At 40.2% G+C, this 25,224-nt stretch overlaps 1 protein-coding gene across 1 annotated transcript in view; it reads left to right on the top strand.

The window, feature by feature from the left end:
* The window catches only part of SDK1 (sidekick cell adhesion molecule 1), a 422,287-nt gene that overhangs the window by 294,072 nt on the left and 102,991 nt on the right, over nt 1-25,224 (top strand). Inside the window, exons 16-21 of the mRNA XM_062613568.1 lie at nt 3,955-4,102; nt 4,941-5,081; nt 9,133-9,314; nt 17,458-17,573; nt 20,655-20,847; nt 24,261-24,359. Of these exons, the coding sequence (XP_062469552.1) occupies nt 3,955-4,102; nt 4,941-5,081; nt 9,133-9,314; nt 17,458-17,573; nt 20,655-20,847; nt 24,261-24,359 (879 nt within the window). The remainder of the gene's footprint in view (nt 1-3,954; nt 4,103-4,940; nt 5,082-9,132; nt 9,315-17,457; nt 17,574-20,654; nt 20,848-24,260; nt 24,360-25,224) is intronic.

Below are 25,224 nucleotides of genomic sequence, written 5' to 3'. Positions count from 1 at the left end.
AAATACAGAAGAAATGCCTCTTGGTGAATGTCGTGGTTTAAAACCGGGCAGAGCTCCTTCACTCACTGTCCTAGCCCTTCCGGGTAACTCTCCATTACATCCTGGGCATGACGTGCTGTGGTATGGAATACCTCTTTGGCTAGCTTGGGTCAGGTGTCTTGTCTCTGCTTCCTCCCAGCTTCCGCTCCTCCTTGACAGAGCATGAGGCTCACAAAGTCCTTGACCAAACCAAAACATCATTGTTATCAGCTCTGTTCCCGAGCTGAAAGTCAAAACACAGCACTGCACCGGCTACCAAGAAGGAGAAAAATGACTGCTACTGCTGAACCCAGGGCAGTGAGTTACCAATGTTATGAAACGTATCACAAATACATCCAAAAATTCTTGACAGACCAAAAGTAATTTCTAAAACTTCACAAATCACATTGTAAACTAGAGAGTAGCCTGTGAGATTTCTTTGTTTCCAATAAATTAACTTGGAGAAGCACTCAGAGTTAAAATAAAAAAATCATAGGATGGTTTGAGCTGGAAAGGACCTTAAGACCATCTAGTTCCAACCCACTGCCACAGGCAGGGACACCTTCCACTAGAGCAGGTTGCTCCAATCCCCATCCAACCTGGCCTTGAACACTGCCAGGGATGGGGCAGCCACAGCTTCTCTGGGCACCCTGTGCCAGTGCCTCACCACTGTCATAGTGAAAAATTTCCTTAAATCTAACCTAAATCTCCCCTGTTTAAGTTTCAGCCTATTTACCCTTGTCATATGTCGTGGTTTAAACCCAGCCAGACAGCTCATTCACTCACTCCCCCCTTTTTCCTCCCTCTTTCTTTCCTTTCTCTCCACCCCAAGCCCCCTTTCCCCGCTCCCGGAGGGATGGGGAGGAAAATCGAAAGAATGCAACTCCCAGAGGTTGAGACAAGAACAGTCCAGTAACTAAGGTACAACACAAAACCGCTGCTTCTACCACCAATAATAATAATGGTAAGGGAAATAACACGGGAAGAGAATACGATACCACCCGCCAAAAAACGAGTCCGCCCCAGAAGACCCCGTGTCCTTCCGGGTAACTCCCAGTTACCCCCCCGGGCATGACATGCTGTGGTATGGAATACCTCTTTGGCTAGCTTGGGTCAGGTGTCCTGTCTCTGCTTCCTCCCGGCTTCCCCTCCTCCCTGGCAGAGCATGAGACTCACAAAGTCCTTGGTCAGGGTAAACATTACTTAGCAACAACTGAAAACATCGGTGTTATCAGCGCTGTTCCCAGGCTGAAAGTCAAAACACAGCACTGCACTAGCTACCAAGAAGGAGAAAAATTGACTGCTACTGCTGAACCCAGGACATCATGTCACTACGGTCCCTGATGAAGAGTCCCTTTCTGGTGTCCTTGTAGGCCCCCTTCAGATACTGGAAGCTTCTCTGAGGTCTCTGTGCTGTTTCTCTTTTCCAGGCTGAGCAGCCCCAACTTCCTCAGCCTTAGTATGGGGAGTGTTCCAGCCCCCTGATCATCCTCACTTTTCACCCTCCCACTCTTGTTCAGCCTCCCACTCATTTTCAGCCTCTACTTTCCTTTTGGCCTTCCACCCCTTTAATTCAAAATACCTGATCTCCTTAAGATGATAGCCAGCTAAACATTGAAGTGCTTCAGACAGTAGCAATTGCAGCAGCAGAGCAAACAAAGCCCAGAGTACATTCTAGGCAGTTTAAATTAAATGAAGGATTAGCACAGTCTGCTCAGTCTAACGGAGGCTTATTTAATAGTTTGACCTTGCAGTTCTTTTGTCACCATGGAGCTTCTCCAGGCTTCCTGGGACGGGCAAGTGACAGTCACCCCTGGAGGAGAAGAGTGTTAAAAATGTTATGGCATGTTTCTGCTGTCACAATCGCTGCTCTGTGCAATTCTGGGGTTTGTTTTGAAATGTTTAGTTTATTGATTATCAAAAGAAAAAAGGCTTGACATTTAAATTTTAAAGCTACTCTGCATAGTCTCTGTATCCACTGCTCTGTGAGTAAGCAAATCCTCCCCAAACCACCTTCCTTTCTGAATCAGAGTGCCTAGGAGATGAATAGGCTCCGTTTATATTAGGTTTCAGTTTAATCTCTCTTCCTGCCAGATCTTTTATCTTCCACCAGGAGAGGAAAAGGAATTAATAAAGTATTCTACAGATGCAGCATATAAACAGAGTAAAGCCCCAAGGTGCTGAAGAGATTAATAGGCCCTGTTGTTGAATCAAACTCCTCACTACATTGAGCGCTTGGGTTAAGCACTCTCAGGTGGTGTTTACACTAGCAATAAACAAATGAAATGCTGTAGGAAATGGACCACTACCCAAGTAGCTCATACAGGGGTGTTTCACTCTCTTGGTGGTGTCTGCTCTTAACATTTTCCTCAGGAAGCTGCTTCAGGCATTGTCAGCCATACCTTAACTTTGACTTACCTTGATTTGTTACTATGTACTCTGGCTGTAATCAGGTGAACAGTTGTTTCTGAAGCCTCAGGAGAAGCTTGATAAAATCCAGAGGGAACTGTGATGCAAAAACCTCCTAACCAATGCTTTTCTAGACAGCGCAGGAGTGCGTCCTCTAAGGTCTTTCTAAAAGAAGTTCGATGCTCAGAATTGCTGTCTTGATCTTGCAGCTGCAGTGACTGCTGGTAAATCATCAGCTGGTGAGGACAGAACTTGACTGCTGTGCAAATGTCCCTCTCCAACATTCCCAGTATTCTGCTGTGTCAGTTTTCCTCTTAAAAAAGATTTTGTTCTCAGAAAGCCATTACTGGAATAAATATGTTTTGGGTAATTCAAAGATGCAGTGTTTATAGCTCCACTGGCAGCAGACCCCAGAAGACTTAAACTTGCTAAAGAATCTGCCAGAAAAGCGCTAAATTAGTGGTTTATATCTTGGTGTGAATTTTAGCAGACTTCCACATTTGGGACATCTCATCTTCATTTTCAGGCAGACGTCTAGGTGACCTGCCAGGATCTGCAATGCACTTCTGATGAGCAACATGTACAGATATGTTGCCAAAATCTACAGCTAGCTCCTCAGTCATTTCCAGAAGTGTTGGTAATTTTGAGCAGAGAGCATGGAAACAGCTGGTATTATTTAAAATCTGAACAAATCTTTAAATTGGCTGATTCCATTGCTGTACTGTTGCAACACAGACCAAATGTCACTTCTCCCTGACTCTTTCAGTCATGGCTTCAGGGAAAATGTGTGACACCAGCCTATGAAGAAAAGAAGTCAGGATATTTAATTTTCAACATGTTTCATTTTCTGACCTCTTTGAAAACTTGAAAATGTAATTTGGGCATCAGAGGAGCTCAGTATGTCAAGTATGTGAACTGACGAAGAGGGTTTTACAGTGCTGCCAGGGCTGTTTATACCAGGCAATCTTCCTAGGAAACGATTAGACCAAATGCCATATACTGTCTCTAGGAAAAGAAAAAACTGCAGACGTGTAGAATTTGCAGCAGAAGCTTTCTTAGGTCTTACAGCAGAGGTCTGATTTGGCAGAGAGAGTCATGCTTCTACACCTGCTTGCAAGCTGGGTAGGAAGATATTCCAAACTGACTGTGAATTTCATTACAGGCCTTCCACCAGAGCCACTCATGGGTGTGGTGGTGTAATGGCCTGCCAAACAGATGGGTTGTGAAATACACAGCCCATCTGTCTTTATCATGCTTGTTTACTCTTTTATTAAAATGCTAATGAATATAGTTTTTATTTATTATGCCATGACACGTGCAGCATCACTTTCCAGTAGACAAATGTGCAATCTGCATAACCGTGTGGGCTGACAGGAAGGTTTCTTCTGCTGAAAAGAAACTTCTTCCCAAAGTTCCTCTGAGGAAAACAAGCACAAAGAGCTCTGAGCAGTCAGAGGCGTTTTCTCACTTCTTCAGGGCTTTTAACAAGCACTGTCATCTTTTTTCACATGTAAATTATTCCAACAGATTCTCCCTGGAAGGTTCACCTCTCAAACCTTGACCCAAAGATGACCGGTGTCACTGTGAGTGGACTCACTCCAGCCAGAACCTACCAGTTCAGAGTGTGTGCTGTTAACCAGGTGGGAAAGGGCCAGTACAGCTCTGAGACCAGCAGGTACAGTAAAAATAAATATCTGGGTACTGGAGGTACAATAACCTAGAACTACTGGGGAAAAAAGCCTGCTCATTGTTCGTGAATGACTGAAGTTACTTGTTGCACAATAACTGGGGAAGGGAGCAGTTAGCATTACCTAAGCCTCTGGAGAGTGCTCTGCAGCTGCCAGTAATTAGTGATCATGGCAATTAGATGATGCAGGATATCAGCACACCATGAAAGAGGTGCCCTCATACTTCCAGAGTATCAGTTAAGCAGAATCTTTTTGCTCTTGTGCTAAGCCCCAGCAGTTAGTCCAGGAAGGAGGACAGCATTCTCCTAATGTCACTTCTGGAATTCACCCAGATGCGACATAGAAGGATGGCTTCATCAAATTTAGTTTCAGATGCATCCCCCTTCTTCTGAACCAAAGCTTGCTGAGAGCTTGAATTGCAGAAGAGCTGAACTCTAAATGGCTTTTTCAAAATGTAGGAGTTTGATATGAAAAATATTGAAAGAGCTGAAAGAAACAATTTGGAAGGAGTCACAGACACTGGACCTGAGCTCTAACTCATTCAGGCTTGTAATCTTTTTAAAGAGTTGTAGCAGCCTGAGTGATTCGGAGAGAATAAGGTTACCTCAGCTGTCTGTCTTGTTGCTTGCTTAACTGATTTCCTATTATGTTGATTTGTTGTAACTATTTCATGCATGTCTTCAGCAGTTTGATCAGAGTTATATTTCCTTCTAGTCATCAGACTTTGATAAAAGAAACTGGTTCACATGGAATGGATACATGAAATAGAAATGTTATCAGTGATTTATTTCAACACCCACCTCAATCACATTCTTTTGTACTTAGGTTGATGTTACCTGAGGAGCCCCCCAGTGCCCCACCTAAAAACATAGTGGCCAGTGGGCGCACCAATCAGTCTATCATGGTCCAGTGGCAACCTCCTCCTGAGAGTGAACATAATGGGGTTCTTCATGGATACATCCTAAGGTAAGTAATTTCCTAACCTGGGAAGTCTGGAGATAGATCCATGTGTGCATGAGGGAATTCAGAATGGTGTGACATAAGAGTGTACTTAAAACTACTTCTAATTCCATTCCATGAAATTAAAGGAGGGCAACAAAGCTGGTGAAGGGTCTCAAGGACAAGTCCTGTGAGGGCAGCTGAGAGAACTGGGGTTGTTTAGCCTGGAGAGAAGGAGGCTCAGGGGAGACCTTATCACTCTCTACTGCTACCTGAACGGAGGCTGTAGTGAGGTGGGAGTCGGTCTCTCCTCTCAAGTAGCAAGCAATAGGACAAGAGGAAGCTGCTTCAAGCTTCACTAGGGGAGGTTTAGATTGGATATTAGGAAAAATTTCTTCACCCAAAGGGCTGTCAGGCAATGGAACAGGCTGCCCAGGGCAGTGTCAGATGCACTGTCCCTGGAGGTGTTTAAAAGATGTGTAGTGGTGCTTTGGGGACATAGTGGTGGACTTGTCAGTGCTGGGTTAACAGTTCGACTCAATGATCTTAAAGGTCTTTTCTGACTCAAATGATTCTGTGATTCTGTAAATACATTCATTATTATTTACAAATGCTGTGGCTGCCCTGTTTTATTACAGAAGAAAACACCTCTGTTCAAGTGGCCACATGAGTGTAGGCACTTAAATTCTAGCCTGCCTGTTCTAGAGAGTCAATGAGCTGGGGGTCTCTGCTAGCTACTCTGAAAGGACTGCCTAAGTGGACTAGCTCCCTATGGACACTCTCTACATCCAGATAGCTTTTTTCCATTTTCAAAGTGAAGTGCAACAAGTACTAAAAGTGTTCACATGGGAGGTTAGTACAGTGCAGCCTATGCACTGGAGATGTATATTTGCTTATTACAATCTCAGCTTCCTGCTAGAAAGGTTAATTAAATTTATCAAAGACACAATAGGGCTCCTTCACGATGGAAGACAAAAATAGAATCAATAAGCTTCGGTTTTGTGCCAAACAAAATGAAAAGAGAATGACAGGTCAGATGCTTCATGGCAGACCTTAATGTGGTTTTAAAAATCAGTCAGGTGAGTAAGATTCTTTCAGCCCCTTCCGTATTTATTAATGAGAAACAGATTCCAACAGGTAATTTGGAATCTAGAATACATCCAGTCTTTCTGCTTATGCAGCATATATTGTGCTGGAAATGGTGTTGCCGCTCTAAGTAACCTTGCAGGGCATTTCCCTTTTGTAATTTTTGGGCACTCAGTTATTCACTCCTGCCCACTTCAGCTACAGCTCACCTGCTTGTTTGGCAGCCTACATATCCTGTGGTGCTAGCAGCCAGCTAGGGCCACACCTTTAGTAGAAGAGGCATTATCTAAATTAGGTATTTGTGAGAAACTCCCAAGCATTGCACCAACTCTGACATGCTTCCAAGTGATGGTTACAGCCTACTGTGGGCCGGCTGCTGACATTTTTAATACAGTGTCCTCCACACCTGCTAAAAGATAACTAAATGCTACAGTTAGATGCCAACATCCTGTTCATGCTGTGCTCCTACTTTTGCTGGCATGGATGGAAATGTTTTTGTGATGTTAAGAGTGTTGGTGAGCTCCCAAAATAGTCCTGGAAAGTTCTGTCTCTTTGCAGGCAGAGCTGAAAGTCTGTTAACCTGTCTGTCACCTGCACAGAGACTATTATGCTGGTGGGCCACTTGTACAAGTGCCTGCAGTTTTAAGAGCTGGACTCAGTTTGAAAGCCGTACCAGTCATTAGTGACAGGCAGGAAGAGGTGCTTCAATTTTTATCTATAGGTAGTATCTTGTCATGAGACTTGGGTACCTATTTGCACAGGGTACAACTGTTGCTTGTACGATTCTTGCATTTAAACTGGTTTATTTGATGATATGATTAATTCCTTAGCTATTCCCAATGAATGTAACCCAGTCTCAGCTTTAAGTTCTTTGAGAAAGCAATCCCATAGCCCCCTACTTCTGGTAACCTGTTCTGTTTTCTCCCTATAGTGTTTTCAGTGTTTACCTGAAGTATTTTCTACAACATCTACGAGCATAGTTGATCCCTGTCCTTGCTGTAACATCTCTTTCCATTTCAACAGAGAGTGATCATATTCATTCTACTCAGTCCTTGAACATTTTTGATGTCTATATGCTTTGTCTTGACTACAGAGCAGAGAAACCATTTATTCAACAGGAATTTAAGATTATCATGTAAAAGCACAACTGTCCCAAGTAATAAACCAGACTGTTCTTCGAAGTCAAATTGTGTGGTGACAGCAATGTGCTCTGAAGAAAAGTCTTCTTGCACTGATTTCTGTAGAATTGGGGTATAACAAAATGAAAACCACCATGCGTCACAGAGACCCAATCCTCAAGACACGCAAGATACTAAATTGATGGAACACCTGATCTTTAAAAGTGAAGGTGCACTGCACAAGTCATATGGAGTATACATCAAAGTCCATGGTGAGAAAAATCATGAAGACGTGACATTTCTGAACTGGCCTCCTTCCTCTGCCCTTTTTCTTGCTGGCAGTATTGCATTTAGAGGACTGCCATGCTAACAGCATAATGGATTAAATCACAGGGGCACTCTACACCTTGTCTGCTAGGTGTGAGACAAAACATTGCTGCACAAAGAATTGACTTTGCCAGGAAGCATACACCCTTCCCAGGGGACAGAAGAATGAAAAAGATATTGTGAAAGTTGAAGAAGAAGGCGGCATTCGATAAACTCGGATGAGGGCTGATATCTCTTTATTTCCATTTGTACTTCATAAATTGAATCGCACCAGTGTAGCATTACAAACATTAAATATGCCAAAATACGGTCAGGCAAGCAGCTGCTCAGCAGAAAATAGAGGGGTTGTCAGTGATTAAGAACTGATCTCTTTATAATAAGACTTTAGAACAAAATCTGTGGCTGAAATACACAAAGTTGTCTAGTCATAGAAACGGCACCAATTTAACTTGGATGAATTTAAAATCAGACTGTAAGATGTCAATGAAATTGTTCAATGTCAGTAAGCTTTTAGTCATTACTGCGAAGCAAAAGATGAGTAAGAGTGCATGAAAGTGGTGTGGTGAATAAAAACACAAATGTTTGCAGATTTGTCTTTCTGATGGAATAGTAATGCCTCGTGCCCCTTGCTTGGCCTCTGTTTTTTTTTCTGGTTTATCTTTTTGTGAATTAGCATATTGTAAGCACCTAAAGGAAGGAAAACAACAGTATTACTCACATTCACAGATCTGCATGGTTTGTTTTCTATAATTTAGTTCTTCTCCATAGTTTCTTAGGCTGAAGAGACATATCAAAGGGGCCCTGTTTTCTGCAATGCAGTTTTTACATGGGAAAATATATTCAGTGTTTCAGCTTCCTATGGCTTAGCAGAAAGTTTGGCAGGATGTTTACCACTCACCTGTACAAAGAATTGTACAGGCAGGATGCTTACATGTACTCACCTGTGTTTGGTACAGCCCTTCTGGAATTCCAATGCTTAACCAACCCTTCAGTCTCAACTATATTCCATCCTTATTTTATCCATGAAGTAAATCCTGGTAGAAGCTAGAGATGACAACATCTGTAAGGAAGCGGAATGAGATGGAATGAGTCTCTGGAAGGTCAGAGCCCTCTGAGCTCTTCCTTTTCAGGTTTCAGAGGAGAAGGAAAAAAACACATTTCTCAAGATGATTTACAGCAGCATCTTGCTAAAAAAAATCACATCTGGGCAATTTTTTCTGCTAAATCACAGCTTTTACTAGACAGGCTATGTTTAAAAAGCTGTAATTTTTCTGCAACCATAAAACAGGATAAAATACCCATTTTGTTCAGCCCTGAGCATGTAATCTCAGTGAGATCAGATTAGCAATACTATAGCAGTCAAACATGATACGGTTTTAGCAGGAGTTTGTTTGTTCTTTCTGATTATTTTTAATTATTCTTTGTATAATTCTGCTGTAGAAGTTTGCGTCTTGCCTCTTGACAAAGGAAGCAGTTTCACTACTCGGGATATTTGCTGTAATTGATACCATCTAATTCACTAGCAAATATTTCTTCCCATATGGTAGGTATCGCCTGGCTGGCCTCCCTGGAGAATACCAGTATAAGAACATCACCAGTGCAGAAATCAACTACTGCTTAGTGAAAGACCTCATCATTTGGACCCAGTATGAGATCCAGGTGGCATCTTACAATGGAGCTGGGCTGGGAGCATTCAGCAGACCTGTGACAGAGTACACTTTACAGGGAGGTGAGCAAATTGGACCAATATATCCTTTAGCGTTACAATTTATAACGTGCTTTCCTAAGGAGATGCGCTCTCTGATAGTCCCACTAACAACTTGTAAAATTAATGGTCATTTTGGTCAAATTTGACAGACAGCTTGGGGTAGGAAACACCTACGAATTTCAAATGCTGGAGTAGAGACAAGATAAGTCTCTGCTGTTATCTCTGTAGAAGAAGCTGTGAGTGAATTAAAAAATTATCTATTCTGTTTGACCCTCATGATGACCCTTGCAGGTCAGAGTTGGCTGCAGCATGAGGAATAAATAGAAATGCTGAAAAGAGCTGGGATGGATTTATAGGGCCTGTGACAGGCAGGGACTGAGGTTACTTTGCCAGGAGAGTCAGAGAGAATGTGGCAGGGAATTGGGTTTATCATGGTCAAGGTATGCAATATTCTGTGTATGCAGCAGAGGAGACAAAAGCTGAGTAAACCGGCTATATTCAGATAATCATAGGATACTTTGTTTTAGTAATACAGAGATAAGTTTATAAGGAAACTATACTAAGAGAATTAAAGCCTGTGGAGAAAAGAGTGGTTTGTAGTATTTCAGGAATGGTGCATACATTTGCACAGAGGAAGATAATTTTATCTTTAAAGCCCTGATTTTTATGCTACAGCTCCTACATATCTTTCTGCTAAATGCTTTAAGAAAAGTATAAATTACATCAACAAAAGGATATGTAATTACTTTTTATAACCAGTGTAAGGCATGTTTACACCTCTAGATTGGTATAAAAATCCATAGGATAATTAAGCACCAGGCACTTAAAGCTTTCATATATTCCCATCATTACAGGGTTGTGCTGGGTGCTGAGCACTGGACAGTAGATGGTCTCTACTTTATTGGTCATAAAACAATTAAAGTATTTTAACAACTTGCAGATTTACAGTACATCAGTTAATTTACAATGAGAGAAGAAGATGTAGTTGTTTGTTAATTGTTACTAGGAGTACATTAGAACATGATTAGATACAATTTGAGGTGTAGGGAGATATTTAAGAAAAGATTATTCATGTGCAACACTCTTTAACCACAACAATTAAAGAAAGAAGCTATGTTTTGTCTTAGGGCATGTAAAGGCATAGAGGAGTGTAGACACACTCACACTCTTTCTAGAAGTATTTATAGCAGACCTTGAAATGTTTTTCTTAGTCTTCTCCTCACAGCCAGGATTAATGGTTTTCATCCAACTAAAGACCAGATCTCTGCTGAGAATTGGTTTGCCCAGAGAATTTGAATCTCTTTTGTGAATAGGCTTGTAATTCATCACTTTGTTTATTTGCACATTTTAAACTATCATAGCACCTTAACCTTCAATCTATTAAGACTTAGGTTTGGACTTCACACTCTTGTTCTTAAACCTGTCAATTGACTCTAATTTCCCTTGATGTTATGCACTGTTATTATCATCCTTTATTTATTGGCTGTCTGTTGTCATTTATAAGGATATAAATCCTCTGTAATAAATTAAGCATAGTCAGTCATATTAATCAGCAAGAGTGTTTAGACTGCAGGACAACCTGCAATGGCCTGTTTGTCTTAATGTACTTCCTAAATGCTCAATGGTGATAGACTTAGAAGAAATAATGGATATTTCTTATTTATTTTATATCAGTATTTAATAATAGCAGTAATTAACTATTTCACAGGTGCTGCCATCTCCTAATGAATGTCTTGCTGGGTATGGAGCCTTTTTACTTTTTAGAGTTGAAAAGGGAGGCTGGTTGGTATCAGTGTCATTTGAAACTGGATTAATGCTGTCTCCGTATGTCACGCACTGCTGATCGAAACTCTGGTCCTTTATCCTTCTTGTAGTTGGGAAATGACAGGAAAAGCAAGTGACTGTTTCTTGCTCCAGAATGTCCTTCCTAAACCAAACCAGCAGGAGTAAAAAAAAAAAAAAAAAAAGTCATGTGTAAAACTGCCTTGTAAATCATATTCTGATTTTAATATGAGTGGAGATAAATGTCAGAGACATACAGTCCCATCCATCCCCCTCTCCTACTATGACTGCTGCTGCCTCTATCCTGACATGCATTAAATGATGTGAGCTGTGCTGGCAAGAACCTGTCTGTCTGCAGATGAAAAATACCTGAAACACCTCATATTAATCAAGTGTGCTATGCAGCTCAGCCTGGGAGGAAATGAGCACTGGGAGCAGATCAACTCATTGGCAGGAGCAGATCAGCACGTTGGCATCTTTGTCACAGGGAATATTGACTGGCCATATAAGCTGTGGATTTATACTAGAACGTGGTCTATTAATCCCTTATTAGTTCCCTGGCATTGCTTTAGCCACTGATAACTAATCAGCTACTCAAAGCTCTTCAAAAATCACCAGCTTCTAGAATGTGGCTGAACTGAGAAGATGCTGAAAAATCAAAACTTAGAGAGGACCTGGCATATAATATCACTTAGATAAAATGTCAGAAAGACTTATTGGCAAAGCACTGAACATCCTCACACTAAGGTCAGGCAGGTTGACTGTCACTAAATCTCGAAAGTCTTTTCAGAGTGATATTAAGCCTAATCCTTTGATGCTCTGTATATACAGATCTTTCTTCATCAGAGGTTTCTCCAGCTGTTCCTTACTTTGATGTTACTTTTCACAGGGATTTGTGCCAGCCTTCTGCATAGGGCAGTTTTTACTTATTTAAACAGTGTTGTGCAGGACTTTCCAGTAACATATGAAAGCTGAAGTTTTTCGATACCTTTTTATAGAAGAATAGATTTCTGAGAAATACAAGAATCTTTCTGGATGGTGATGATATTTTCTCTGCTCTGTACTATTGGGCATGTTTACCTTTTTCAGCAGGTTGATTTGAGAAAGCAAAAGCTTCCATTCTTTATTTTGGGTCTGTTCCTTTTATCTCACTATCATGAATACTTCTGAACTTCTCTCTCTTTGAAAAATTCACACTGCTCCTTAGATTTAGGTAAGGCAAGGTTTAAAAGCAGAACCTAAACTTTCCTTAGGCTCTTTGTATTAACATTAGCCCACTTTTGTTTCTATTAAGAGTGCTGTAGCTTTCTTGTGATGCATATCCCAAAAGCCAGTCTTATGTCCTAAAGTTCATAGGTCTCACCGTTTAGTTCTTACTGTTTTGTTTTCCCTCCTGTGCCTTGCATGGACACTTTGAAAGGATAGGAAAGCCTGAGAAAAGGGCCCTTCCTGCATTAAAACGTGGAAGAGTCACCAGATTAGTGAGTCTTGAGGGTGTGGAGAGAAAGATTAAAGCAAGATGAGCCAGGTCCAAAGTAGTCTCTTCGTCAGGCAGTGGGAGGTGAATCAGAGACATTTCTAAGACTGAGGCAAAAACCCTAGAGAAAACCTGGCTGCCTGAAAGCTTCCTACTTTATATAGGAAATAATCTTGAAAAAGGAATCTCTGAATAAGGAGAGTCTTCTGCAGCCATTCAGTTTCATCTCACTAAAAAGATACTTCCTTTAGTTTTCCCTCACATATTTTTGGCAAAACCGTCTTCCTCATTCACTTCCTTTTGGGAACCTACCAACCGCTGGGGAGCATCCATGGCCATTTTGGGCCCAGCTGCCCCTGTGCAGAAGCAGGTTGGAATTGTAGTGGCTGGATTTTTTATCTCTCTGCTTTGTCAGTGTTAGGTGTCATTTGCCATCTGCTGCTTTCTTTTTGTTTGGTTGTTGTTTTGGGAGATTTGGGGGTGGGGTGGGGTTAAATGATTTGACAAAGGGTGTGAAAAGAGCAGTTGTCTCAGTGAGGCCCTGGCCCCCAGCTCTTAATGAAGAAATAAAATCTTGTCCTTGGGAGAGGCATGCAAGAAAGGAAGAGGGCATTTCCCAGCTTCAGGAAGCAAAACTCATCAGGTAGTGCCAAACCTCATAGTACTGAATTTCAAATATGGGCATGTGTAGAATTGTACAGACCATTTTTTCTACACACATGCTGCAGTTCATAGCACAGCAGAAGGTGTCAGCCGGGCCTGTAGGGGAATAGAATTTGTGGGAGGAATCTCATGCCTCCATGGCAGACTCTCCTTACCGTTCCTACCAGGAATGTGCAGCTTTAGCACTTCCATCCAGTTCATTAAAAGAACAACCAAATCTTCACATATAGGAAAACCTGACGTTCCCCGAGCCTGCCTTATTTGAGGTATGGAAGCTGCTACTTCGAAGATCAGGCACTCCAGAGAAGTAGGAGACTTTTCTATAAGCCTCTGCTAAAGATCTGTATTTAAGACCAGGAGTCTGGCTGTCAGAATCCCTGCAGGATTTACATGCTATTTCCACGTAGCTAGAGACAGAACAATTACATGTACACATGCTTAACCATAATGCCTTCTCTCCATTAGCTCGTCAGCAAAGCCCTTTTAATGACTTTTATAGAGAGTGCTTCTATGACCTTTTCTACTTGTAATGCTTTGCATGAACTTGCAGTCCCAGTGGCTGAGCTATTAACAGATTTCCAACCATGTGAGCTTTATTGGGAAGAAAGTAACAGTTGGTTTTGTCTGACCAATTTGATCTGCGATTCTGAGATGACTCCCAGATGGATCTCCACTGTGAGACAGTTCAGGAATACTTGCAAACATGATGAAGTACAGGTTTAAAGACTAAGAATGTAGCTGCTTGAGGATTGCTCTTGGAACGCTTATTTGACATTGGTAGCTTCCATACTGCTTGTCAAGATACTTGCAGGGAGACAATAGATATCTACCACTAAATTAGAAAATCCATTGTGTGGACAGGTACAGTTTCAGTGAGATACTAACCATGATCTTGGAAAAGTATTTGAGTTTTGAAGTGGCTAGGAGATCAGTTCTTATTTAGCTTCTGTCAAACTTCTTTTCTTTTTTAAATGCAAAACTCTTCAGATACCCAAGGAAGGCTTTAATATCAGGACATAAAAGGAGAGCTTCATACTGGCACTTAGATTTGAGATTATAATGCCAATATTTTACTGACTAAAAATATAAAATATATTATGTCTTCTGCAGTATAATTAAGCTTATGCATATCAGATGGACCATGTTCTTTCCATCTTTTAAATGCATTCATTGAGATGCAGATGTTGATTTTTCAATAAAGATGTCCAAAGAGGAATTGTAGTATAAATAATGATTCACAACATTCTGAATGTTTTATGCTTTCTCTTCATAATTTTAACTATTTTTCCTTTTGGAGCAGGTACTTTTCGTGCTATGATCATTTGTTCTTGTTTCAGGAAATTAACTCCTAATGAAAGAAATAACTAATGTATTTGGTTATCCACATTTCTGAAACTATTAAACCTGTCCTGGAGTGCCTGCCTGAGCTTTTTTGGGGGACTTTAAGGACTGCAAATGAAAACTTGGAGCTTGCTGATGCAATTTTCAATATTTTGAAATCGTAGAAGCACAGCATGGTTTGGGTTGGAAAAGACCTTAAGGTCATCTTGTTCCAGTCCTCCTGCCATGGGCAAGGGACATCTCACACTAGAGCAGGTTGCACCAAGCCCTGTCCAACCTGGCCTTGAACGCTGCCAGAGATGGAGCATTTGCCACTACTTTGGGCAACCTGTTCAAGTGCCCCACCACTCACAGTAAAGAAACTCTTCCTTGTATCTAACCTGAATTTCCACATTTAAGTTTGAAAATGTTAAGTAGAAATGTATCTTAAAGACTCATCAAACCCTTAGAATAAAATCCTTCTGATTTTGAAATCACTGGAAATTTGCTGTTCCTTATACAGCATCTGTGGGATCCTCTGCTAAAGAAAATAATGGCCACATAAATGAAGCAGCAATGTGCATGCTGATTTGTGTTCCAGGAAACCAAAGGCACTGGGAGTGGTTGTACTGTCAACTCAGGTCTCCTTGTGTGTGTTATGCTTTGGGAAAAGCAGGCTCTTACTACCACTGCTGAAATTCTACATTTCTTCAAGTGTGGCTGTCACTGAGCAACACATGGCTTTATGTATAAATTTTCTGTATAATAATTACATTATAAAATCAACCTAGCATCTACAAATAGAGGTAACTTTCTGATAAAAAAACTAACTTGGAGGCTTTTTTCTTCCACAAGAACAAAACTCTGGCTGTTAACATTATCTGAATATGCAAATATGAAGGAAAGAAAGAATTTTGATGATTGGAAGAAATCTGGTTCACATTAACCATTTTAACCATTAATTATGTGAAGTGCTGCACACAAAACCAAATTGAAACATATATTGTGGCTCTCATAATAAACAGTTTCATCAAAGGACATGAAGAAGACAAAAATACTTTTTAGTAGGGGACTGTAGCCAAAGCAGCTTGTCATTACTTTAATATTTATGACTCTGTATCAGGATGATTTGGTGAATCTCTTTTAAGTACAAAAACTTTATGATGTCTACAGGCCATTAAGATGATATTATAACCTTCACAAAGCATACAGAGAGTTATGATACATGGCAGGAAGTAGGGCCCAGATTCTAATGAGACATTAGAGGAGTATCAGATAAATTCTGCTATTAAAACTCAATAATTATGCACAGTTCATAAATTGTGACATCAGGTTTTAAATTAGGGTCAGAAAATTCTGAATTATGTGTGGTTTCTGAGGTTAAAAATATAGGCAGAGCTAAATTTTCAAGCCATGATGTAGTCATCAGGGGGGTTTAATGACAGAGGGCATGAAAGTGGATGTTCCTGACATTCCAAACTTGGCATCTTTAAGGGTTTCTCCACTTTTCTGTGTTGAGATTTGAGGTTGTCAATGTCTTTGATAAGTGTACCCTGCCCTAGCTCTGTTGGCTGCAGCCTTACTGTGGCTTGTACACCAGTTAAGAATAGTGACCCTTTATGTGTCTTTCAAACAAAACAGCTTTTGGTGGAAAAAGGGGCATCTTTACATGTTTGAACTTAATTTCTTTGCCGTACAAAGACTCATCTTCCAAAAGTGCTTTGAAGCTTTAAAAGTCTGTGACCTGTTTTTGAAAAGTATGGAGCAAACCACTATTCTCAGTGGGTATTGTGGATACTTTTTAGAATCATAGATCATTGGGTTTTGGTACAAGTTTTCCCTTGGAAGCAGAAGGAGCAAAGCTTTTCAGGCTTCAAAACCACTTGTGGACAGTTTCTTTTTTTGTGGAATACAAATGCACATGACTGTCAATAGTAATATTTTTGAAGCATTATTAAACTTATTTTATAGGATTCAAAGTGTATTAGTCCATTTTTTATACTCAAATAGCAGTTTTCTTCTTAAACTTCCTATAAGGTTGGTAATTTCAGAAATTTAGACCTGTCTATTAGTATTCTTTCCTCTGAGAACTGTAGAAATGACATCCTAAAGCAGTAAGTTGAAGAAATTGCCTGGAAGGCATTTAAAGAGACATTATATTAAATGGCAAAATATTTAGGTGTTGTTTTTTTTGTTGTTTGAAGCCTTTATGTTCTATGGTGAGTTTTTTGTATTGAGAAAACATCTGTCTAATTAAATACTTGGCTTAAAATGTTTATGCAACTTCTAGTAGATTAGATATATTGGCTCAGAATATATGTAATCAATTCAATATACATGAATGAATATCATATCAAGATAAAATGAGAACATCTCCAATTCCCAAGAAAAATCATTATTGTGTGTGATACGACTGGTCTTAGTTCTTAAGCAGCAGTAAATAACAAACAGATGCTGTTGCCAGATTATAATTCTCAATTAGAACTGTTAATTGTGCAGACTCCATGTTTCTTTGTCTGATCTGGGGAATTGAGTGGTATTAAGACCCAAGAAATCTCTTTTTGAAGCTGTTCATTCTCTGTGCAGTCATGGATAATTGAAAGAGATGTGTTTACCTGTCATTACCTAGCTTCTATGTCAAGTCTCTATGAGAAACTCAGCTGTGGAATAATAAGCTACAGAAATCATTTCACCCCCTCTCCTTGAAAGAATCTCCAATACAGAATGAGAAATTAACCTAATTACTCTTCTTTCCAATTCACTGCTGGCTACTCTTGCACAGGAAGTGCATTCTTCTCTCAAGGTTGTTATTACTTTATGACTTGCAAGTGACAGTTAGTGGGTGCTGTGTTCATCTTTCTCTTTTGTCCCCTCATCCCTCCTCCACACTGTTTTATTTTCTTTCCCTCTCTGCTGCCTCAGTGCCTACAGCTCCACCACAGAATGTGCAAGTGGAAGCCGTGAACTCTACAACCATCCAGTTCCTCTGGACCCCTCCACCCCAACAGTTCATCAATGGTATTAACCAAGGATACAAGGTAAATAAAAACAAGATTTCTGTGACTTCAAATAGCATTTGCCTTAGCAATTCTGGTAGATAACAATTAGAAGTTGAATCTAATAATCTCTGAATCTCCAAAGTGACTATATATCCTCAGGGGTATCTTAGAGAAGTAGAATAAAGTCAGAAGGGAGCAGTTGTTGCTCCTAACATTTGCCATTTATGTAAGTTCTGAAAAAGGAATATGTCATAGACTAAAAGTCTTAATACCTTTGTCATTTATCTGGAGAGTTTCCAAAGCCAAAACACAGTTCAATGTCAAACAGGCTGGAAAGTCAACACAGGAGATACAGATCGTCATGCCACTGAAAATCAGCCTTGACATTTCTATTTACTCTAATGCAAAATTCCCAGTAGTTTCATTAGAAACCAAGACATCACCCTAAATATTTGTCTTAACTTTCCCGCTGTGATGATATGGGAGATGTAAGAATGTAAAATGTATTAATCATGCTTGATGACATGGAGTTAGCATGGCAAGTCCCTGTTGATGTGGCAACTGGCAGTATCTATTACAGTACGCAGAGCAGAGAGTGCTTAACAGAGCACTTGTTGGTACTTTGACCAGTGGAGTGTATGCTGAGAAGGTAACTGGAGTGGTTTATTTCTGTCTCTCAGGAAGGACTGTTTAATAGAAACTCCTTCAGTGGTTCAGCAGTAGGGGCATAATAAGTGAAGGGTTTAAAAACATTCATGGAAAGAACAAAGAGGAATCTTGTAGGAATCACAGAGCAGGGAAAGGGAGGACAGGTATGGTTTAAGAGCAGGGAGGAGGAAGGCGGATTTAGGTGTTAGGTGCAGGAATGTTGAGTGGGCTGAAAAGAATGTTCAGAAGACAAGCTGTGAATTGGGGGATTGTAGGTGGATTTAAGAAGTTTCACAAGACTTGATCCTTCTCTGAGCATCTCTCAAAGTGATGGAGAAACTGAGACAGAGGCATGCATAGGAGCTTTAGTATTTTTGAGCAGATTTCTTCTCATTAAATGTTTTCAGACTCCCACTGCTGAAATACTGTGTACACGTATAGAATCATAGGATCAACTAGATTGGAAAAGACCTTTAAGATCATGTGTATGTCTGTTTTTCCCAGAGACAGTGTCAGCTTTCAAGACTAGGTGACTGACGGGGCTGCAGGAGTGTATCCTGAAACCTCAATACAGAAGTAGTACTTGGCTCCTGTTCAGACTCTGGAGAATAACAGCACTTTTGGGGCTTAGTGGTCTCCAATGCACTATAATTTTCTGGTGCAAGTCCAAGCATTGTGAGCCCAGTCAGATTTGGAAATGTCATATTTGAGATTTTGATTCTTTGTTTTATTCAAACAGGGTTTCAGTCTAAAGATCCCTAGTCTCATTGCATAGCTGCCCCTAATTTATGTTTCTGTTTCTTTCGTAATGGTATGAAATAATTAAAACCATGATTTTATCTGTCAGTGGTCAGTGAAAACTTTTGAAATGATCAAAATTTTTTTTCTTTGGATTTCTTTGCAGTAAATTGCAACAGCTTTATCATTCCTGGTTCTCATAGGGGTTGTGAATTGCATTACGAAGACTGTGAGAGCATGTCTGTCAGTTACTCCTATAGTTTTTTGCATAGTTTATAAATCACTTGTAGTAGTCAAAGCTCTCCCTTTCCTTTCCTTAAGGATGAAACCCATTTTTTCCTTTAACTGACAGAATTGTTCTCCTGTATTTCCTGCACCTTTCCCAAAGAATGTGCAATGAAATATACTCAAAAAAGAGCAATTGAGTCCTCCAAAATTCTAAGTGCCAACTGTAATCCACAAAGTGGTTTGGAAAAGATAATAAAACTTACTATCCCATCAGCCATTTTCCATTTTTACCATTTCTTTGCAATTTATTTACATTTCAAGAAGTTGTAAAGTGCACCTTTGCAAGTATGAAATATCCCTCACAAAATTACTCCTTACAGTCCTCCCACTGCTTTCTGATTATTGGAAACTATAGACATTGGCAAAACTGTCAACTGTGGCTCATTAATTTCAGGCATCTATTCATGTTTATGAGCCTGAAATCAATGCAAGGAGTGAGATTTACACAGACACTGAGTAAGGCCTAGGATTTTAACAGGCCGCACCATAAGGATTTTTGGACCAAATAAAAATTTCATCAGCGCTTTCAAGCTTTAGATCCTGGAGCTTGTTCAGGCAATTTCAAAAATTGTTTTAAAATTTCAAAGTCATTTGCCAAAAATGAATTTTTTAAGCCTTCATTTAAGTACCTACACATAAGGTACTCCACTCTAAAACATATCCATCACCAAGAAGATCAACGGAGATAAATGAAATCTTGAAGGACTGAGCACATCTGACAAGCATGTTACTTTAAATGCCTGAAAATGTCTTCAGAAGTTGAACTTTTGGGACCCAGGTGTTGAAAATTGTAGTAATCACCTTTCCAACCATTTTCTATTCTTTCTGTAGTTCCAGAACTGCTTGAATCATTCACAGTATAGATATCCCCAAACCACCCAATGCTGAAATGCTCCTAGCCTGTTAGGCAAGGCTGGTCAATGGTATACTGGGGAGGGCGTAGAAGAGGAGTAGGGGGATGTGTGTCCCCTTCATCCTTCCCCCCCCTTATCCCACTAACCTCTCTAACTAGTGGGATCTTAAAGTAATCCCAAAATAAGAGGAAGTATTTATCTCAGGGTAGCACTGAAAGTATTTTTCTTCCTTCAGCTTCTTTTCAGCAGCAGAGCCTGTCCATGCTAGTCAGAGCAGCCCAGAGAAAGCCAAAAGACTTGTGTCATACAAATAATAATTTGCTATAATTTTGGCACTGTTCAGTAGCAAAAATTGAGGATTGCAGTACCTCCATGGTATCTGTGTATCCCCCATCACTAGTATTACACACATCCCTCCAGTTCTCATAGTAACGGTGTTCTATCCATCTGTTCAGCGTCAGAGCTGACAGTAGTTTAACAGCATTGCTTGTTTTTTCACAATCAGATTAAGATGGGTTTGGCAGCCAAGCATGCTTTGATTCCAAATAGACACAACTTCTGATGAGAGCTCATCCATGTTTAAATTTTCTAGCTTCTGGCATGGCCAGTGGATACTCCAGAGACTGTGACTATAGTCACCATTGCTCCAGATTTTCATGGTGTTCATAGTGGCTGCATCACCAACCTGAAGAAATACACTACTTACTACACATCGGTTCTGTGTTTCACCACACCTGGCGATGGACCACGCAGCACACCCCAGCTCCTGCGCACCCTTGAAGACAGTGAGTACTCAGCACTCGTGGAGAATCTCAGTGCTCAGATTTTGTTTGCTTGGATATAAAAGCCAAAATATTTAAATCTTAAATTTTGACCTCAGGTTCACAGTCAGTTTGCAATCTCTTGTCAAGTTACTTTGCGTAACGACCTCAGCCAGTTGTCCAGTTGTGTTCCTTTAGCCAAATTAATGATATTTAATGTTTTTTTCATTACGGATTAAATCTGAATTAGATGGAAGCTGGAAGCTTCATGGTCTGGTTCAGCTAACACAGAACGTGTTGTTTATGTCTGTGAATCCTTATGCTCTTAAATCCATGTTCAGGCACCAAATAAATGTGAAGTGATCTGCTGAGGAACTGAGCACTGGAACTTCCTGTGGAGGTCAATGATTCATAGAATGGTTTGGGTTGGAAGGGACCTTAAAAAACATCTTAGCTAGTCCCAACCCCCTAACACAGTCAGGGACACCTTCCACTAGACCAGGCTATTCAAAGCTCTATCCAGCCTGTCTTTGAACACTGCCAGGGTTAGGGCAGCCACAGGTTTATATTTAATTTTCAATTGTTTTCTTCTGTTAATCAATATATTGAAAATATCTGTATTTATATTATATTGCAATTATTTGTATAAAGGGACCAGAATCAGAACAATGCAGTAACTTTCATTCTGTAAAACTGGAGTCAGGATGAAAGAAAATGAAATAGATAGTTCAGCATATAAATTCTTCCCTGCATCAGAAAATATTTTGGCCTCTGTGGCCCCTTGGAAATTTTTGCTGAAGACATATTTGCAACTAACAAGTCTAGTGTGCATCTGATGCAGGTAACAACTAAATTGCAGTGGCCTTCACAGCTAACTGTGTCCCCCCAGTGATCTTGGCTCCGGCCAGTGCTTCAGTATCTTCCTGTCATGGTTCATCAGAAAAAATGCTGCATGTTTACAGATCCAAATCAGAATAAAAAAAAGTCCAATAAATCCATGAAGAAATTGTTTTTAGAAATTGTGCTTTGCCTCAACAGGCATCTTTTAGGTTAGTCAGTGTTCCTGTAAAGATAACTCTGATTGTCATTACATTCACAGAAGTAAGTCTCCAAGTACTAATCCAATTTTTCATGAGATATTCCTGAAAGAACATCAAGAAAATCAAATAATTCCCCATGGATTTTCATTTTGTGGTTAGTCTTTTCCATATGCCAGACCTGTGCCCCAAGAACAGATTGTAGGCTTAAACCTTTGACTCTTAGAAGATCACAGAGATAGCAGTTTACCTAACAGAAATCCATGTGAACCATGAATATGAACTCATACTTGTTCATCTGTGGTTAAAGGGAAAGCATGGAGAAAAGGTATGATTCTGTGAGAAACATGCACTACATTCCTCTGTGTAGTATTAACTTTTTTTGCCTGTTTTCCTACGGAAATTAAGCTTTTGACTTTGAGGGTTTGTAAATATATTCGACTGTCTGTCTTGGGTTCATCTGTCTTTCTCCCTCCAACAACATTTGAAACCTGTGGCTAATTTCAGTGAGTAAAGAAGAATAAGAAACCAAAGACACGAGCTCCTAAGATTTAGTGAAAATGGATCAGCTGGGAAGAGGAAAGAGTCTATTAATATTTCTGCTGAAGGCAAGGCTGCAGAAATGAGCCTTAAAGACTTTGCAGAAAAGTGGGAGAAGGAGCACAGCAAAGACCTTGAGGGTATCTCAGAGAGAGGTTGGGATCAAGTGCCATTTTAAACACAAGGAAATTCCATCATGAAGCATAAATCAAGAGAAAACTAGACTTGTATTTTGTAAGACATTTAAAACATTTCTTGGTGCATGCAGCTGTATGCTGCAAGGAGCCTCAGCAGTAAAGATGAGCAGTTTTCTTTTTTCCTTTTTAATCCTTCACAGTTGTTTTCCTCAGTTTTCTTGGTGGCAGAGAAGTCAAGTGCAGGATGGTATAATGCATCTTTGCAGAGAACTTGTTAAATCTAAGTTGCTTCAGGATTTATGTGGTGGGGAAAAAATATTTGAAAGGACTGATGTTCATGTTTTCAGGTGATAATTTCCTGTCTATATAGCAAAGTTAGGCAGTCCTTTAGGAAAAAAAAACAGTGCAAACAGATCCATTTGCTGATGAACTGTAGGTCAAATAAAATCTGATGTCCAGTCAGAAGCATTGCATCCTGGCTTGGAGTAACCTGCACCTGGTTTTCATTATGACATGAAAGTTGGACTGCAACTGAAGGAGCTAATTGGAGTAAAGCTTTGCGAGTATGAGGTTTGCATGTCTGCAGATCCATAGTCCTGAATAGCACATAATTGCTGTGCTCTTGTTGGGTATTCCCGAGATCAGTACCAGATCAGCACTTCTTTCTGTAATGCTTAGACTACTAGATACTGCAGAATGGATTTGGAAATTTTCCTCACTAGGATTGCAGAATTGCAAATGTGGTTGTAGCTGACCTACTGGCAGGCTTGGGGTTTTTTTTTTCATCATCGCTGGAGGGGAATGAGAAACTGGACTAAATTGAAGAGGAAACAAAATATGAAATTGCAGACGAGAAATTGCCAACTGATGTCAGTGGAGCTGGAGGATACTTGGGCAGGGATCCAGTGACAGAAGCACAGTGAATATAAAGTGAACAAAAACTCCTTTTTCCAGTACAACGATTGAAGAGAGAACAGCAGTTGGATCAAAAATCAGTCAGGATGTCTTCCTTGAAGATCAAAATTGAGTCAGGATGGCATATTCTTGACAGTCATTCCATTTTATACTCTTTCATTGCACACTGGGGAGCTGAAATTTTTAAGAGCTCTTGAGCTACATCATAAAAATCCTTTAAAAGTTTCACACACTTGTGTTCATTTTCCAAAAGACAGTTGCCATTATGTTGGACTTTTTAGGGTTGTTTTGGGAGAACCTATCCAAGCAGAGGCTCGGTGACTTTGTCGTAGCTTTGACCTTGCAGAGGCAAAAGGCTCTTTTCATATGAGGGGCGTGCTGGTGCTGTTGCTACAGACCTAAAGCTAGATAAGCTACCACAGAGGCATGAGGAAATGCTGAATGGCATCACTAAGGGAAAAGAGCAAACACAAGCACTTCCAGGATAGCCAGCTTCATTGTTCTTATTAGGTTAGCTCAAGAAGGCAGGCAGTGAACAAGTTGTGTGCAAGTCTCCTGCTGCCACTCTCTTTAGTTCTCTGCACAGTTAGGATGAATACTGGATAAAATAATTTTTGTGATGGTAGCCAGAGAGCTTCTTACCACCTTGTGTTCTCTACTCTTCCCTACAGCTTTCACAGATGTTTCCAGAAGGTTTCCCTTGGCCCTGGCTCAGTATTTTATTTCTTCAGCCCTACCCTTGCCACATGAATCAGATCAAAAGTAAGTGGGGTTCTACTGTTAACAGATTTTCTTTTCTGATTGCCAGAGCCAGGAGCAGTGGGACATCTGAGTTTTACTGAGATTCTGGACACATCTCTCAAGGTCAGCTGGCAGGAACCAGTGGAGAAAAATGGCATCATTACAGGCAAGTATCGGCTGCTATCTCCTTTCTTTTTGTTTAAGTGCGTGTATGGTGGAACGTACCATTGCAGTGAAAAAATGTTTGTGGAATAGAGCTTTTAGGGAGATCTGGCTACTGCAAGCACTGGTTTCCTGCTCCCTCTTTTTTGTAATTGAAATGTCAGTTAGGACACATTATAGAAAGTATGGGTCCAATTACTGGTACTTCATGATTGTGGTCACTATTGGCAGCTCTGCATTGGAAATCAGCACCCCATGGAGTTTCTGGTCTTGTTAAATCTTTCATGACCACCACCTGTGTTACTGCATCTCTGAAACTTGGTGAGATAGTGTTTGGTCTTTGCTGTGTGGGTGGGGGTTTCCTACATGGAGTTTACAGCTGCGAAAACTGTATTGGGATTGCTAAGATTTGCAATCAAGCCTGAGCCTGAAATCAGTGGAATCCTTCATCTGTGATCAAGTGGTCTGGCTGTGGACTGCGTAACAGAATTTGCATGTCATTACTTAATCTTGTATAAACCATCACAAGGGTTCAAACCTCTCTTGTTTCTCTTTGATGAGCTTGCCATTTGACAATCTATTTATCTATTTACTCTATGCCAGCGTAGATACAACATCAGCAACTTCATTATTTTTCATAAAGGAAGCTATAAGTAGTTGAGAAAAAACCTAGTTCTTATCAACAGGACAATATTGTTTTCATATGGAAAACTTAGAGCTGCACAAGATAGACATTCCATTGAACAAAGGCTTTCAAGGTTTTGAAGTACAGAAAAGCTCCCAATTTTAAATTACTGGAGTTAAAAATCATACTTGGGAAGGAAGACTATCATTTCACATGGATCAAAATATTTTGCTTTGGGAGCATT

This window comes from Pezoporus occidentalis, unplaced genomic scaffold (assembly GCF_034315485.1).
Source record: "Pezoporus occidentalis ecotype Australia unplaced genomic scaffold, CSIRO_AGI_Poc_V1 ctg169, whole genome shotgun sequence".
Taxonomy (NCBI): Eukaryota; Metazoa; Chordata; class Aves; order Psittaciformes; family Psittacidae; genus Pezoporus; species Pezoporus occidentalis.
This window is presented reverse-complemented; position numbering and strand designations above follow the sequence as displayed.